Source organism: Phytophthora cinnamomi, assembly GCF_018691715.1.
Source record: "Phytophthora cinnamomi strain GKB4 chromosome Unknown Contig26, whole genome shotgun sequence".
NCBI lineage: Eukaryota > Oomycota > Peronosporomycetes > Peronosporales > Peronosporaceae > Phytophthora > Phytophthora cinnamomi.
Window position 1 is genome coordinate 501,414 of NW_027150959.1, and position 17,687 is coordinate 519,100.

At 52.5% G+C, this 17,687-nt stretch overlaps 4 protein-coding genes across 4 annotated transcripts; 2 read left to right on the plus strand and 2 right to left on the minus strand.

Moving 5' to 3' along the window:
* Positions 1-208: 208 nt before the first annotated feature.
* Positions 209-955, plus strand: IUM83_08650 (uncharacterized protein; the record flags this gene model as incomplete). The annotated part of the gene is made up of 1 exon (XM_067933037.1): positions 209-955. The coding sequence occupies one exon, from the start codon at positions 209-211 to the stop codon at positions 953-955; it is 747 nt and encodes a 248-aa protein (XP_067794211.1).
* Positions 956-2,625: 1,670 nt separating this feature from the next.
* On the minus strand, positions 2,626-3,372 carry IUM83_08651 (uncharacterized protein; the record flags this gene model as incomplete). The annotated part of the gene is made up of 1 exon (XM_067933038.1): positions 2,626-3,372. One exon carries the CDS (start codon positions 3,370-3,372, stop codon positions 2,626-2,628), a length of 747 nt encoding a protein of 248 aa, XP_067794210.1.
* A 2,056-nt stretch (positions 3,373-5,428) lies between these two features.
* IUM83_08652 (uncharacterized protein) lies at positions 5,429-5,653 on the plus strand (the record flags this gene model as incomplete). The annotated part of the gene is made up of 1 exon (XM_067933039.1): positions 5,429-5,653. The coding sequence occupies one exon, from the start codon at positions 5,429-5,431 to the stop codon at positions 5,651-5,653; it is 225 nt and encodes a 74-aa protein (XP_067794209.1).
* Positions 5,654-10,025: 4,372 nt separating this feature from the next.
* Positions 10,026-10,421, minus strand: IUM83_08653 (nucleolar complex protein 14; the record flags this gene model as incomplete). Its single annotated transcript, XM_067933040.1, has 1 exon — positions 10,026-10,421. One exon carries the CDS (start codon positions 10,419-10,421, stop codon positions 10,026-10,028), a length of 396 nt encoding a protein of 131 aa, XP_067794302.1.
* Between the last annotated feature and the right edge of the window lie 7,266 nt (positions 10,422-17,687).

Below are 17,687 nucleotides of genomic sequence, written 5' to 3' on the forward strand. Positions count from 1 at the left end.
AGAGGGATGGTTAAACCGGCCGGCCAGCCGGAGGCACCCGGTGGACTCCACCGTGGCACGGCGGTCATAGATCGATTCGTGCCACCGATCACTCGTGTCTTTAGTGCAGGCGACCACTGTGCCGGACGTCCAGCCGAGGTCGCCTCGCACTTCGACGTTCCTGTTCAGTTTTGAATTCGACACTGCGCGCGCAAGTCCCGGGCGAGTCATGAACGCCCTTGCCACCGCCGCCATGACAACTGCGATGATGACGAAGCCCGCTACGGTCGGCAAGAAGCGCGCGCTGTCCGAGTCGGACGCTCGCAGGGGGCCCCTTGTTGTCGGGTCCACTACAGCAGCCGCCGCCGCCACTACTAACTGCAGCAGCCTGGTGGCTGCGGGCCACGACGACGACGGCGAGGAGATCCTCGTGGAGGCCGAGCCGCTGCCGCACGAGGTCGAGACGGACCCCGCGCTGCGCTGCCGGTACCCGAGCAAGCACTGCCTGCGCACGCGCACGGTCAAGAAGACGGGCGCGCTGCACAGCATGTGCGCGTTCCACCGCGCCAAGGCCAACCGCAACCAGCGGCGGTTGGAGAAGCGCAAGCGCCTGCGGCTCAACAGCAGCAGCAGCAGCAGCAACGTGATCGTCGCGGAGAGCGCGGGCCGCCCGCAGTTCATCAAGCAGGAACCTCTAGCGGCCACGACGCTGCTGCTGCCGACGTTCTCGTCGCCGATCTTCAAGAGTTTGCTGCAGGAGCAGTCGACGCCGCCGTCGTCGATGTCGCTGCAGCCGCGGTTCCAGTCGCCGCGCGAGGTGGCGGCCGAGCTCGAGCCGTTCCGCACGCCGGCGGCGCTGTTCCCGGAGGACCTCGAGGAGCTGTGCGAGCTGGTGGACGTGAACGTGCGGCAGGCGCGCGCGTCCCCGCAGGACGACGCGGAGTTTTTCAGCTTGCTGGGGCAGTGCCTGCTGTAGATATGTAGCGAGTGGGCCGAGTATTTAGTTAAGAGGGCGTGTAAATGGAAGTGCCGTTGAGTCCATTAGTGAGAAGTTTATCCTAGCTTGGTCTTGCAGCGCGGGCGGGTGTGTGGAGGAGTGAGCTCCGTTATGGACGCTAAGCGTGCCACTCACATTCCAGCCATAGGTGCTGCCGTATCAGTCAGTACTCGAGGTGCTTAGTTTAACGGGCGGTGTCAGGCTGAGGATATGCCTTTTAGCACCTCCTCGTCTCGATACCACGCAACCATGTTCTTGGTGACGGGGCTCGATTTTCTTACCAAATCGCTTTTGTCGATGGTGGCGTGTAGACGAACGATCCTGCGGATAAGCCGTTCCGACGGTGTGTGTTTAAGTCCTCAAGCACGAGTGGAACGACAATGTAGGGAAAACAATTTCGATCCAATGGTGTTTCGAGTTAAACACTCCAGGTTTTCTGAGATAAATACATGTAGTTTACACGCCTTGCTAGCAGTTAATGCGCTCCGAGACGAATAGCGTCGACCCTGGCTTGTTGCAGCGTAGCGCCTCGAGGTGTTAGCGAGTAGTGTAGAGTCTTGACTGTCGAGAAGAGGTAGTAGAAAAGGGAGAATGTGCTCTTGTCTTGAGTGAGGCAAATTCCAAAGTGATTCATTCTTTCTCTTAGCCAACCACACTCAACTACATCCAACGTACCACACACTAGGGCACGAGGAGGAAAGCCCCAGGCACAAACACCCCTTTGGGGTGGACAGCGGGTCAATCCCAGTCAATACTGACGGGCCTTGACATGTACGTGGGTTTCCTGGAACCACCACCGTAAAGCTCATACTTGCTACTGTAGTTGTCTACAAGTTGAAGGCAGGCTGCTGACTCGGGAAGATATCAAAAATTTCTCGCAAAACGTTGATGACCGGGCGGCGAAGTACTCAGTTGATTAAGCGCCATTAGATGTCCTAGCTCGTACTTGTACTACACTGTAGCTAAAATCGCTATGCAATGCATTAATACATGCCATGTACATCATTTAACGATACGCTTGAACGTCTTGGGGGACCCTCTGAATTTGCATGCAGATATGGGAAGTCCCGATCGGTGTAAGCAATGCGCTTCACATGAAGATTTGTCGCCTTCCCGAATCAGACCCTACAGTGGTCCACCTTCAACTCGTCGACAACTAGCAGGGCGTGTAAACTACATGTATTTATCTCAGAAAACCTGGAGTGTTTAACTCGAAACACCATTGGATCGAAATTGTTTTCCCTACATTGTCGTTCCACTCGTGCTTGAGGACTTAAACACACACCGTCGGAACGGCTTATCCGCAGGATCGTTCGTCTACACGCCACCATCGACAAAAGCGATTTGGTAAGAAAATCGAGCCCCGTCACCAAGAACATGGTTGCGTGGTATCGAGACGAGGAGGTGCTAAAAGGCATATCCTCAGCCTGACACCGCCCGTTAAACTAAGCACCTCGAGTACTGACTGATACGGCAGCACCTATGGCTGGAATGTGAGTGGCACGCTTAGCGTCCATAACGGAGCTCACTCCTCCACACACCCGCCCGCGCTGCAAGACCAAGCTAGGATAAACTTCTCACTAATGGACTCAACGGCACTTCCATTTACACGCCCTCTTAACTAAATACTCGGCCCACTCGCTACATATCTACAGCAGGCACTGCCCCAGCAAGCTGAAAAACTCCGCGTCGTCCTGCGGGGACGCGCGCGCCTGCCGCACGTTCACGTCCACCAGCTCGCACAGCTCCTCGAGGTCCTCCGGGAACAGCGCCGCCGGCGTGCGGAACGGCTCGAGCTCGGCCGCCACCTCGCGCGGCGACTGGAACCGCGGCTGCAGCGACATCGACGACGGCGGCGTCGACTGCTCCTGCAGCAAACTCTTGAAGATCGGCGACGAGAACGTCGGCAGCAGCAGCGTCGTGGCCGCTAGAGGTTCCTGCTTGATGAACTGCGGGCGGCCCGCGCTCTCCGCGACGATCACGTTGCTGCTGCTGCTGCTGCTGTTGAGCCGCAGGCGCTTGCGCTTCTCCAACCGCCGCTGGTTGCGGTTGGCCTTGGCGCGGTGGAACGCGCACATGCTGTGCAGCGCGCCCGTCTTCTTGACCGTGCGCGTGCGCAGGCAGTGCTTGCTCGGGTACCGGCAGCGCAGCGCGGGGTCCGTCTCGACCTCGTGCGGCAGCGGCTCGGCCTCCACGAGGATCTCCTCGCCGTCGTCGTCGTGGCCCGCAGCCACCAGGCTGCTGCAGTTAGTAGTGGCGGCGGCGGCTGCTGTAGTGGACCCGACAACAAGGGGCCCCCTGCGAGCGTCCGACTCGGACAGCGCGCGCTTCTTGCCGACCGTAGCGGGCTTCGTCATCATCGCAGTTGTCATGGCGGCGGTGGCAAGGGCGTTCATGACTCGCCCGGGACTTGCGCGCGCAGTGTCGAATTCAAAACTGAACAGGAACGTCGAAGTGCGAGGCGACCTCGGCTGGACGTCCGGCACAGTGGTCGCCTGCACTAAAGACACGAGTGATCGGTGGCACGAATCGATCTATGACCGCCGTGCCACGGTGGAGTCCACCGGGTGCCTCCGGCTGGCCGGCCGGTTTAACCATCCCTCTGGCGAGTACAGCTCGGTACCGGCGTCAAGCTAGTCGCTGAGTACATGCACACTCCACTCGGGTCTGGATACCGAGTTCTGTCCACGCGCAGCTGGCGACACGGCCGCATATGGGGCCGCCCCAGCAGCTAGCGCTCTCGACTCGAGAGAGCTCGGCCAGCCATTACAGCTCGCCGTCGTCGCAACCGGCCCGGCTCCGCGCGGCGCGCTTCAAGTCACGCCGCTGGAACTTCCAGTGGAAGTGCTGCCGAAATGGCTACGGTCACGCCTTGCTGCGAATTCCCGCGCATGTCTAGCGCCGAGGGAGAAGGCGATGGGCGGACCTCTCTTCTGCGGGTGCCGTGACCCGGTGCATGTACATGTAATCGTATTGATGGCCGGTTCGCCATATTGGTCTGCATCACAGCTCCGCGCCGGCGAGATCGTCGCAGTCGCCGCTGCAGCAGGTCGGTGCGTGCGCACTGCGTTCGCAATGTGCGGCGCTTAGAACGCGTGACGAAGCACATGGCGCGACGGCTGCGGACACTCGTGACCGGTGTCCACCTTGCACATGGCCTCCGAGTTACTCACACTGCCAGCGAGCTCGCAGCCTGGTTCGGCAGCGCATTAGCTGCTCGGTGTCTGACCTCGTGAGTCATCCATCTCTATGATAGCAGCGCCAACACTAACGCTTTCAGAGAGCTCCAGAGTGGCCTTCGCATGAGCATGTCCAGCTCACGCCGGACAAGCAAGAGGTTTCTATGAACCGAGCTTCGAGCCGGCCAGGCTGGCCAGGTCACGCGTCGATCCATGCAAGGGCCGATGCGAAAGCAGCCACGTCGATGATGGCAAGAAGAGAACGAGCCGAAGAAGAGGGGGAAGACTCCATGGCATGGCCCATGGCCATCGAGCGCTGCACGCTGCACGGCCGCGCCGCACAGCGGGCCTGGCTACTCGTCAGCACATCGCTGACTACCGGCAGGCAAGTGTCGCCGAAGGTGCCACGCTCGTGATAAGAAGTCGGTGCCGGCCACGCGCTCCCACTCCGAGCCGCGACGATGACGAAGCTGCACCGAGAAGCGGACTGCCGGCCACGAACGCTGAGTGCGCGCCACTGCCAGCCGCCAGCTCCGAATGTCCGCCATGCGACGGACTGCGCTGCACCAAGCGGCAAGGCATAGACTACAGTACTTTGACTGTCGGTGGCAAGGCGGACGATTATCGACACGCATTGCCTGCTGTGAGCAAGCAAGCGTAAGTTACAGTATTATAGCGGAGGGGGCCCAGCTGTCTCCGCTGTGCCGCTTCGACGCAGATGGCTACATCGCGTGTCCGCATGGTTGACGCTCGAACCAGCTCTGACCAGCTCTCGGCGCTGCTGAAGCTGCAGGTCACCTCGACTGGCAAGCTGCTGGCTCCGTCGCCCTCGAGCCACGTTCTCCTCGCGAGCGTGCGGCTCGAGTTGCAGCCAGCAACGCGAAAGGTTTACCACGCTGGCGAGTCCGGCTCGCGCCAGATTGGCGCTGCAACGACACATGAGTGACCAACCTGCATCTTGCAGTCGCTGGCCAACCTAAGCAAGTATCTACTTTGCTCCGGGTCATTCCGAATGCGCCGAATGCAATAACTTCTTTGAATCACCTCTAGAGGCGACTATTTTGGACCGAGACGCCAATGGTCTACAGCTAGCTATCCCCTGCTAGAGCACCGAACTCGTATCAACCCCCCGCTACACCACAGGCTTCTGTGTTCTGCGCGCACACCCGCTGGCTCGCAGCGTCCGGAGCGATTCCGGCGTCATCTGCAACTTGCATCCGTTGGATTAGTCTCCCCGCTGGACGGTGGTTCGCTACGGCTACACTGTACAGCAATGGCAGCGGCCGACACGTGTCTGTCTCGGTTGCGCGTATTCCTGGACGCCTCGCTGCTGGTGGCGCTACTGTTGACGGCATTCGCGCTGCGTCGCCGCGTCGTGGACGCCAAGGCTCCACCGAAATCAGACGATCTCTACTACGACCACCTGAACCGCACCTTCCGACGTAGTGTGGCGGTCACGGTGCTGGGTCTCCAAGTACCTCGCACCAGTTATCTATAGTGGTGGTCTGCCACGAACGGGCTCAAGATCGAGTAAATTCGTGTCAATACGAGTTAGGTAAGAAACGGGTAATCTACGAGTAATCTATGACAGTTCTCTGGATTTTATCCAGAGTAGCTGGGGCGATACGAGTTCAGGTACTAGTCCCTATACAAATACAGATCCCTGAATCTCTTATAAAGTGACAAAAGAATAAAGTATCGGGACGAACCTGTTAGGGGACAGATAGTATATTATCCAGTGCGTGTTGCTTGAGTCTTTTGGGGGCGACATCCGAGTGACAAGACGATCTAGATGTTGCTTGTAGTCATTTAGCGTTAACTTGGCTCAAGTTACGAGGCCAGGCAGTAGATATCGATGCCCCCATTCTCAGTTAGTACAATCCCACGATTCCATGCTCCCTTACCGAGGCTACGTTGTTCGGTCATATATGATCTCCCGTGCACCCGTGGATGCAAGCAGGCGTCTCCAGGCTCAGCTATCTATGTTTTTGTTGTCAAGTCCCAGTAATGCCAAAATTGCGCGGCTATCAGCAGGCGTCTCAGGACCCAGCTATCCAGGCTGTCTTGCCAAGTCCCAGCAACGCGTCTCAGGACTCAGCTATCCAGGCTTTCTTGCCAGGTCCCAGCAACGCCACGCTGCTTCTCGCCTCAGAAGAACTGGACAGTATCCTAGTCGATAAATACAGGCACCGCGGTAGCAAAATTACAGCAAAGTCTCTACGATCGACTCTGGCTGTTTCAAACGCCAAGGACTCACGGTTGATCCTATGATTCTTGGTCCTTTGCCCCACCCAACGTGTCCTAACCGACAAAGACGTCATTTTATATCGCGATGACCCCAGTTAAGACGATGAAAGATCTCCATATAACGGAACGACAAACTGGATTTCCTACAATACTTGAAGATGCACTAGCAGAATGTGATGTAGTCGAAGCTTGGGCTCGTAGAAGGCAAAAAGAAAAGTGATATTGTAACTTAAAGTCCGTACTCTCTTGTACTCTAGACTAGCTACTCAATTCATGGCCACTCCTTGTTGAATGCAATTGTCAGTTGACGGGTCGCCCCGTAAACTTCGTCCCGTAAGCCGTCTCGTAAGCTGTCCCGTAATACGTACCGCAACAAATATAAATTACGTACTCCGTAATAAATTACGAAACCAGTAATATATAACGCAGTGCGTTACACGACCCCGTTTTGAACAGCGGTGAACTTACTTCGTAGGACAGTTCGGCGCGATGTGGCCCACTTTCTTGCAGCGGTGGCAAGTTGCCGTAGATTGCCAGTCGTTGTCCAGCATGAGAGCACGTTTACCAGCGTGATCAAATCTCATCGCAAGTTGGATAGTCTCATCCAGTGTCGCCGGGTGATGTTCGCGCACGTGATTTGCGGTCGCCGGCTTTAACCCCTGCTGGAAGTAGAAACGAAGCTCCAGCTGGCTGATGGGCACCGTGCATTGGATGTGCAAATTTTGAAAATCTGCCACGTAATCGTGCAGTGACGATGTTTGGCTCAGCGCGCACAGCCGTTCGCGCAAGCGATACACGCTGTCGGGCGGAAGGAACCGATGACGCATGGCCTCCTTGAAAACCGCCCATGTCTTCACGCGGCCGGAGCTGTCGCACTCCAGCGAGAACTGCCGGTACCAGTTCATGGGGGTGACTCCGAGGTGACACGACACCATAGTCACAAACTGAGAAGACTCTTCCATCATCTGCGGATGATAATCCGCGTAGAATTGCTCCACAGCGAAAAACCACAGCTCGAGATCTTCGTCGAGCTTCCCTTGGTAGGTTGGAGGTTGATGCTTGCGGGCCCCTGTTGGCCTTGCGGTGAGCGCGTCGATGCGGGCTTCACTAGCAGCGAACTGCTGCTGCATCATGGCTTGAAAATCAGCTTGTTGGCGGGCGAGAAGCTGCAGCACGTCTCCAAACGTTTGCGGTGTGGTGGTCTGTTCCATCACGGTGGCGCAAATCTTCAAAACTTTCTCGACGCGATGGTCGGGAACGGACAAGTCGATGCTTGGACTCTTCAAGTGCTACTATGTGATGTAGTCGAAGCTTGGGCTCGTAGAAGGCAAAAAGAAAAGTGATATTGTAACTTAAAGTCCGTACTCTCTTGTACTCTAGACTAGCTACTCAATTCATGGCCACTCCTTGTTGAATGCAATTGTCAGTTGACGGGTCGCCCCGTAAACTTCGTCCCGTAAGCCGTCTCGTAAGCTGTCCCGTAATACGTACCGCAACAAATATAAATTACGTACTCCGTAATAAATTACGAAACCAGTAATATATAACGCAGTGCGTTACACAGAAACAGAGAGGCTGTGTAGCTGAGAAGCAGAACTTATTTCATGATAAAATCCAGAGCTTCTCAGTGCATTTTTAGCACTGCTTAGTAAGATGAAATTAAAATACCGGTAACGTTAAACCGACAAAATAAACCAGGTGCATTGTAATCGACAAAATGCATCTGTAACCTAAGTACAGACGGGGGCGTGAATAAGGAACGCCTGATATATAACAACTTTCAAGTGGTATGAGCCAATTAGAGGGCATAAATTGCCATTGATGGGACAAAATACTTGATTTAGTTAATTATGTCACTAATCTGTGTCTGGTCCACGTATAATCCGGCGTGGGGCCAACAAGACTTGATGGTGTCGGCGTCCAGCGCATTCCACGCGTTGCTGCACAACGTGACTGCGTCCGATGTCTCGATTACAAAGGGGTCCAGCTCACAGCACAGTCTCCAGACTGCCTCGGCGTCCAGCACCATCTCGATGAGGCAGGAGTCCAGGGCCACCATAGACGCCCGATGCACCTTCTTGCGGCAGCGAAAGTCGACCCCAATGCGCTTGAGCGAGCTCTCGTTGTCCAGGATCCTCTTGACGGACGATTTGTCCGGCGCCTTGTCCAGCGCAAACTTCTCCCGAGCCCATTCTTCTAGCGTCGCGAGGCTCCACGTTGGCTCGCGGGTGCGCATTGCACAGAAGTCGAGCAGGCCTCCGAAAATACCGTAGTCAATACACGCAGGCAACGCACCCACCAGTAATACATAGTGCAATATCAAGATTATCAATAATTCGCAATACCGCAATTTTCAATGTATTGTTGCGGCCAGCCTTAACTCTAAGATCACGGCACGAGCGTTGACGCGTTCCAGAGATCCCGGTGAGCCTTTAGAAACATCAGTCTCTCGAAGGTTGTTGAGCGCACGGAAGCACGGTGCGACTCAAGCACGTACTTACACTCCGAGAATAACCGCTCGCATCGGTTACTGGTTGGGGAAATGACGCCAAGTAGGGGGACGTAGTCAACAGCGCGCCTCTGCGAGGTGCGGGGCTTCTTAGCCCGGCGAAGAATCTCGCTTGCAAAGTCAGCACCCGGTTCTTCATCAATCTGTTCGGAGCCTTCTGGACGTCGAAACGGCTCGAGCGCCTTGGACTCGGCACTGGAAACAGGACGAGAGCTCATGACCTTGATAGCAGCAGCTTCAAAGGTCGGCGAGTTAACAATCTGGGCAGCAGGCTTGGGATACTCTTCCATGACACCATACCTGTAACGGGGTTACACGCACAAGTGGCTACAAGCCACTTGTGCTTTTAACAGATAGGATATCTGTTAAAAGTTTTAGATACTTCCTCACCTTGGTGTAAGTCACACCAATGGATACATTGAAGTGGGCCACCACAATGAGTAGTCCACACCTACCCAAAGATCCTATTGGTAGAAAGCAGCATCGTTCTACCAATTAGAGACGAGAATATTGGCGGGGCTCTGACAGCCAGCCGCTGTCAACCCCTTTCATCGATGATAAACAGTTTTAGCAGATTTTGGAGGAAGATCAATTTACAAACAATACAGTCCTCATTTTACCTAATCTAAGTCACTTGGAGTCTTATCTGATTTATATTATACTTGTGTATTCAAATATAATTAACCTAAGTAATTACTAAGTACTTACGCTTCCTCATACACGTAGCGCGACGTGTAAGCAAAAGTAGTGAGTCAAGTTAGACCCACTACAATACCAGCGTCAAAGAGAGCACGTACTTCACCGAGCGTTCGCTTGTGCTGCTGCAGCTTCTCGCACACACTCTGCAGCTCCTCCATTTTGTCGTGCAGCATCAGAATCTGACGGTTGTCACTCCGGCGTGGGAGCAGCTCCTCGACCGCAGGAACATGCTTCACAGCATCGCGAATTCGGACGTACTTGTGCACCATATTCCACACGGAAGACCAGCTCGTCACATTCGATGTCTCTGGGAGGAGTTGCGTGTGAAGCGCTAGCTGGGCGGCGTTGTTTGGTTGGCGAAGACTCATCATCAGACGGTGAATCATATTTATCAGATCCTCAGAATCAGACAAAGTCAGACCATCGCCAAAATGAACCGGTGACTGACACAGCCAATCGGCGGGATATTCAGCTTTGTTGCCACACTCCGATTGGTGGAGGAGTTGTCAGCGACAAGAAACGTGATCACCGACAAGTCCTTGTCGTAGACAGCCAGGATAGACTCGATGAACTCGATATGAGCATCCGCGGTTTGCCCATCAACAATAGGAGATAGACCGATGAGCCTTTCACACAGACCAGCAGCACCGTTGTACACCACGAACACCGCAACGAAGTGACGTGTTCCCGAGCTCCACCCGTCGAACATGACACCGAAAAAGTCGCCCATCTCCTTGGCGATGGTGTTGCCCACACGACCAGCTACTCGATGCATATAGATCTTCAGTGTCTCCGCCGACGTCGGCTTCATGCGCACTAACTGCCTCGTTAGCTGGTTTTCCGCATCGCTGAGAGGGAGGTTTCGCTCGACGATCAGGCGCAGCCAGTCGTACATGTGGGTCGTCACCTCGTCCACGAAGCCGAACACCTCAAGGGAGGTCAGGTTTCGGCGCTGGAACTCATCGTACTCGTCGCCGTGAGTGGGATGCTTGGCGTTCAGGTGCGACATCAGGTTTGTGTAGCCTGTACGCTGAGCTTGCTTGCGTGGCTGCTCGCAGATGTTGCATCTATAGAGCCCAGGCTCCACGACAGTGTAGAAGAAAGCAGCGAGTTGCTGGGACGACATGAAGGATTGAAGAATGGGCTTTTCTTGCTTGGGTGAGGAGCTACTCGAGCTCCGAGTGAATGGATGGCAGCGGGGAACGATTGGCTGGCAACATCTGCGGGATTTATTTGTATTATTCCGTCAGTATGACACTATACTATTTCTCGAAAAAAAACAATAATCCGCAGTATAATATAAAATAGGTAGTAATTACGGTAGTGATATTATTTTCTCGGAGGCCTGAGGTCGAGCTGTTGCTGCTTGGTGAGGCGCATTCTCCGTGCTTGCCGCTCCATCTTGAAATTCGAATTTCCCGCCCAGATTCAAAATCCAGCTCTGCCAGTAGGCCCAGCTGGCCAATAGCGATGAACAATGTCAGTGCTTAAAGCTCTTCCCTCTAGAGTTGCATAACATTAGTTTTTAAGGTTATAGGATGACACCCGTTGCTTATTCACGCCCCCGTCTGTACTGTTGTGCATTCTAAGTTTTCTCACGCACCGAAACTAGCCAAAACACACTGTATTGCCACACGGTGTTGGTCAGTGACGGTGGATTATCCATACTGGGCTTCTAAAAATGGTGCCAAGTCTCTGAGAGTTTCATTTCAGAGATGCGAATACCTAGTTATCGTGACAGACACACCACCTTTGTGTTGTAGAATTGCATGACCCCGAGCCATCTACCCGCTGTCCTGATTCATCAAGCCAGCGTCTAGTGCATCGACCTCACTGGGCACTTTAGTTGGTCTAGAACGAGGATATTAGTAACTTGAGCAAATGGAACGAGAGTGATTTCAAGAAGTGCACGGCCTTCTAGAGTTGCGAATGTCTCGCACGCCATAACATAGATTCATTGGGTACTCGGAGGGTGTTCCGCTTTACCAGGCCACGTAAAAAGTTGATCGCGCCGCTCACACAAATCTCCATCTGCAGCATCGTCATTGAATGACAATTTAACAAGTTCGACTACTATTTACTCTGACTGTCTAATTTTGTAGAATCTTACTTAGGTACCAGAGATTTTGAAATTATTCGCACCACCGCCGGGGTTTATTTGGGAATAAGCCGCACCCGCTCTGCCTTACGCTATAGGCTGGATGCACGGGACTAGCGCGAGTAAGTCACGTTACCATTTCAACTCGCAACTTCTACATTGGTTATCCTTCGTGCACGAAGGCATAATTTGACTAACATGACTTATGGCTGTGCTGTCACTGAACAACCTGCCAGACATCGCGATTGTGACCAAGCTGTTGAAGCTGTGCGAGGTGTGGCAGGTTGGGTCTCGCCCCCACGGGTCGATCCGGGTGTCACCAGCAATTTAAATGCATGTAGTACCATAAGTTTTTTTTTGGTACATTAACTGCAGCAGTTGTTGTCACTTAACTTCTTTGTCGGCAGCCGTCTCAAACCGCCCACCCTTCTACACCGGCTCAGAGTACCGAGCCTACATGTGAAATTAAGACTATGGGGTCACGAACTCGAGAAGTTCTCATGGGGTACCATTCCACCCAGTGATCAATTTCGCTGGTCGCATGCGATTATACTGCATCCCAGGCTGTGCTGGATCCTAAAATCCGAGACGGTCGGTGTTGTGCCCTGCGTTGAGAGTTCATTGCCGTATTTGCTAGTGAGTCTGCCATTTCGTTGAATTCCCGTCGACGAATTAGTACCAGAAGTGACGACGAATTCTTCATGTCGAGCAATCCCGCCTATAGATCATGTACTCACCCGGGTACATGATCTATAGGCGGGGCAGCAGAGCGTGATCCTGGCCATCTTAACCGCAACTACTACTACTAGTAATTCAAATGCAAAGTCAATAACGGGGAAAGAAAATCACCCGTTTCTGTCAGAATTACGAGTAGGCTGCAGAAGTCGAGGGTGCTTCATTCCAATATACGCTGCAACCACGTTTAAGCTACACCGCTGCGTTGGTTTAGAAGTGGAGGTGTCAACGGATCAAATGTTGTTGGCGATCACCCCAGCTCTTAATGGCCGCCGACAGCCCTTTTTGCATCATCTATGATTTTCTGGAAGTCGCCCGCGTCCTTGAGGATTGCCTTCACATTTTCAGCCTGCTCCTTGGACTTTTGCGCAGACTTTTTCACAGCTCTAACGGGGTTGAGATTCTTAAGAACATCTCCAAGGCCAACGCCAAGGCCTCTCTCTTCTTCATCGTCGATATCATCGATAGCGTCGGTATCTTCATCATCGATGTCGACACGACGAAGCAGCCGTCCGCCCTCCGCCCTCCGCGTGGGTTGCAGTGACGATAGCAGGAGAGGCCCCGTTCTCGATCGCAGTCTTGGAACCCTTGGCCGAAAGAAGTGCGGTGGCGCTAACATGGAGAGTGGCGGCAATCACCACCGCGAGGACGTAAGTGAGGCGCATAGTAGTTGTCGGTGCTTTAGTGTTTCAGCGGCGGCGGCGTGGGGGGGGGGGATTAGAGGGGTTGTTCGCACTTGCTTGTCGGCCGCAAAGCGAATTGTGGAATGAAACGCGACGTGTGTGTGTATCTTTCGCGAGGCTTGCCCAGACGAGTGCATCGCCATGGTGCGCACTGGTCAGGAGTGCTCGCATCGAAATGAGACTCTCACGGTTAGACTACAAATCCGTGCGATGCAGGAGTACAAGTTTCTGCAACCGCAATACAGTGGTACAGTACACATACATGTATGTGTACTGTAGCAGCGTCGTGATTGCGCTGACGGATAGGCTTCAACCCTGAGGTTCCACATCCGGATGCAGGTGATAAAACGGTTACCCCTTTCGTGAGTCTTCTTGACAAAATATAATATACGAATGTTTGAGGTTTGTATGTTTCCTTCTAAAAGTACGGAAACTTTTTGGCGGATCACATGAGACATGACATTTACGGCAAGCATCCTACTTGTACGAGTAGAGGCCCAAGCGAGCTAAAAAAAAACTGAACTCGCGTGCTTTGGTCAAACATTGGTCGCAAAGAAAAAGACGAACTAACGATGAAACACCACAAAAAATACAACGGTTTTGGGTTTGATCCGTTTGATTCATCAAACCACTTTCAGCATCACTGGCGTACATTATTAATTACTTAACCCTTTCGCGACGAAAGGGCGCATTTTCGCCCTTTTCCCAAACTCCAACTGCAAATCCACCGTCTTTTAGGACAAATCATCAATGGTGCCTGGCGTATTCACATGAAGCTTACGCATGATAAGCGTAAGCATCACATGCTTTTGTATTCACATGATGAATACGCCATGCACCATTGATGATTTGTCATACAGTAGTAGTCATCTAGGGAGTTGGTCGGCACCTCGGCAAATATCGCATCTTCGGTGATAAAGTATAGATCCTCCCGAGACCATGCCAAATCGCACGAGGGACCTATTAACCTACAAAAGACTAGGTAATTCGGGATAATCTATGGTTTTTCGTGTGCAAATCACTCGCTCAAGCGAGGCAATGCAATTATTTGAATATCAAGCTTTTCACGAATTCCTGCATTTGTGCGCTCCCACGACGACTATGACGCGCTTACGCTCGCTACCCTTCGATCTTATCCAAGTACATCGACTCGAGCATGCACTTGTTCGATCGGGAGTGAGATCAACACGTAGAGGCGCGGGTTCTGAGCGACGTATGAGAGGGCTTACTGCTATGCTCGGTGTGGTAATGCACAGACACGGTATTGAGCGGTTCGAAGCATGCAAATATGAACTGCTAGCATGCAAGAACAAGTCTCGGCATCTGTTCAGTCATCAGCGTACCGGTCGAGATCATTAACTGTGGTTCGTCAGGCTGCAGACAGCCCTGGATAAACTTACACTGGTAATTTGACTTTGTCTTGTATGTGGGCATGGAAAAGTCTACGTAAATCGGCATAACATATAGCTACACGCTGAAAAAACCGTTATTTGCTGGGAGATCGATTTAATCACGATATGCTTGCTGTCTCGAGAAAGATGTGCCTCCTCAGAGAACGAACACTTATTCCCGCAGTTAGGGATATTTCACCATCTACCGGGTATCCCGGTGGGTTTATACCCGGTCCCAGTAACAGACCTAGTCTTTGACCAGAAAATGCCGAACATGGAAAGCGTTCTAGTAGACCTCTCTATTCGATAGTGGTGCCCAGGTCTGACACCGGCCAAAGAACGGACAAGCCCCTGTGACACAATTCTACGCCAGTCTAGTCGGTACAAGAACGGGAACATATCTACTAAGCACCTTCCAATCATTTCCCTGGGAATACCATAGTCTGACATCGCGCTAACTCAGTCGGCTTTTCGATAAAAAAAGTCGGCTTATTTTGCAAATAGTCAGATTCTGAATCAGCATCACGCATCGCACCAGTTCCTCGCCATCACCCCCATCTCAAGGTCCGCTGATGAGCCACACGCACCAGTTCTGCTAGCTCATGCATTAAGTCAGCCCCCCGCTGAATACCGCCCCATTACAACGCCTTCATGCCTCTCACAGGGTACGCGGCGCGAGTTTGGCGGCCGGGATGCTCGGCGTGCGCTCCTGCAACTGCAGGAGCGCACGTACAGTACCGCGTACTATAGGTAGAATTGGTTCGCTGTAGTATCACCGAACGCGGTCTTGTAGCTTTCGAGTAGATACTAGTTTGCTTAATAAATAGCGCCTCTATTGCTCTACTGCCTGTCCGAAATACTATATTTCATGAATCGCACGATATCGCAAGCTATTTGATCAAATAGCCGGTACAATAGTAGACTGCCTAGCTTTTGGTATGCAACAAAGCAGTAGCGATCGAGACCGATATCTTGTTTAGCAACCTAGTAAAATGCGGGTGGATTTGCAATTATCATGTATCATGCTCAATACCGTATATATCGGATCGAGTGAGACATACGCCTCGAGTCCGATGCGCATAAAACCTTTATAAAATAATGGATACAGAACAAAATATCTATTATGAAGTTACTCGGGAATCCCTCCGCCCGTTTTTGCTCGGCTCCCACAGCATCTTGCGGAGGAGGCAGCAAGTGCGTCTTGAATCTACCGTTCACGTAGCAATGGTCCACCGGAATATGGTTTGCCTTTCTGAAGCCGCTAACGATGGAGTCACTACCCACCATCTCCCACGCCTTACCAATAATGTGAGACAGCAGCACACGTCGATCGCTGGCGTTGCTAGCAAAATCGTGATCCATGTGCCACTCACGATACAGGTACCTCCAAAAATTGTTCATCAGTAATTTTGCACAGCATAATTCGCATGTACAGTAGTTGCAACTGTTTGTCGGTCGTGTTTTTGTGCAGGAGGGTGCCATTGGCGGCGAAATCACCGCAGAACTAAAAGACCTTATAAGGTTTTATTTTTGACTTGGTTTCGACCAATATTTTTTGTCTCACTCGATCCGATAAATACGGTAAAACTGCAAGATGTATACTACCGTATAGTCGTAGTTCTAGGCGTCGTTTGCTTCTAAGGGTGTAGCCAATGAGAGGCGCGTATTTAAACAGATGCTAAATTACTGCCTTGCTATTTTTAGCCTTGTCCTCCGCTAAAAATAGGTCAAGCCGCACTAACAGATCTCGAATGCGCACGCAGCAGCAATGGGGCGCCCCCGCATCAATGGATAGGGCAAGAAGTGAAAGAAGTGTCAGCGTACGGCGGTAGATTACTCACACAAGCTCGAAGTTATCAACTACTTAGAACAAGGCTACGACCTCGACGCGACCATCAAGCATTTCTACAGCGACCTCTTCAGATATCAGAGCCAAGAAAAAGCAGATAAACAAGTGGAAGCGGCAGCACAACACAATTCGGACAATGACATCGTGGCGGGTGACGACATCAACAGCGACAGCGAGGATGATCTTTACCTATATTTCTTTTTAATACATACTTTACATATTGCGAATGACGTCGCTCGCATCCGCGTCGTTCTAAATGAACAACATGATCTGGATGCCAGCTCGGACTTTAAGACCTTAACGTACTAGGTCTTGTCATTGGCCTCCACGAACACGAGCACTGCTATTAATAATAGTTGCCGTAAAACGTAGCACTGTACAGGATTAAAGTGCGATGTGACGAAGCCTTGGATTTGCAATCGCAAGAGTGGGGTGACGCTTCGAACTACGACTATACGGTAGATTCCCAGTAGATCCCACGAGACATGCGAACCCAGTACCATGATTTCGTTAAATTACAATTTTTGCGATCTTTTACACACGAATGACTTACTGTGCCCGCCAAATCATTAGGACCCTCATTTTCGGGGCACGTTTTACCCGATATCTCGGCTTCTACTACGAATTAAGGGCTGCTACTAGCGTATGATGTTTTTAGTTTACATACTAAAGGCTACTTGTGTTATCGACTTAGATTTCGACGGCTGTGAAGGTGCTGCCATACAGACTGTAGGTTTCGGCGGCAACGACAAATTAAAGCACCACACCCTTCTTCTGGAAAATCATACACGTTTTATGCGAACTCGTGCAAACTTTTATATTAAAAGAGTGAGTGTCCTATAATAGCATAATGGTAGGGTCGATACGTGGTGCTGTGAGAGCTGCGCTTCGCGTTGGCAGTGCTCATTTCAGATTGGGCTGGGGCAACGCCCTCACCAGTGACGAGTACTGATGGATTATCGGCCTGCACGACGGCGGCGTATCTCTTCGCGATATCACAAGGAGGACCCGCCGCTCACGCATCTGTGTGCGTGCAGCGATCAAGCCAGAGCGCGGACCGGCGACCGACAGCGGCGGCGGCGATAACGCAAGGTCCGGGAGGCAACCCGCACTGACCGAGAGGAAGGTGCGGCTGCTTTTCCTCACAACTGCAGGCGGCGACCGCTTCGCGGCGAGCTCAAGGCGAAGTTTTTCCGTGCAAACGGTTCAATGGGTGTTGCAGCGTGTGGACCACTTGGTGTACGCCAAGATGGACCGCACGCTCCCCCTCACGGGTGCCACAAGGCGGGAAGAATTGACTGGGCTGAACCCACCTTCTAAA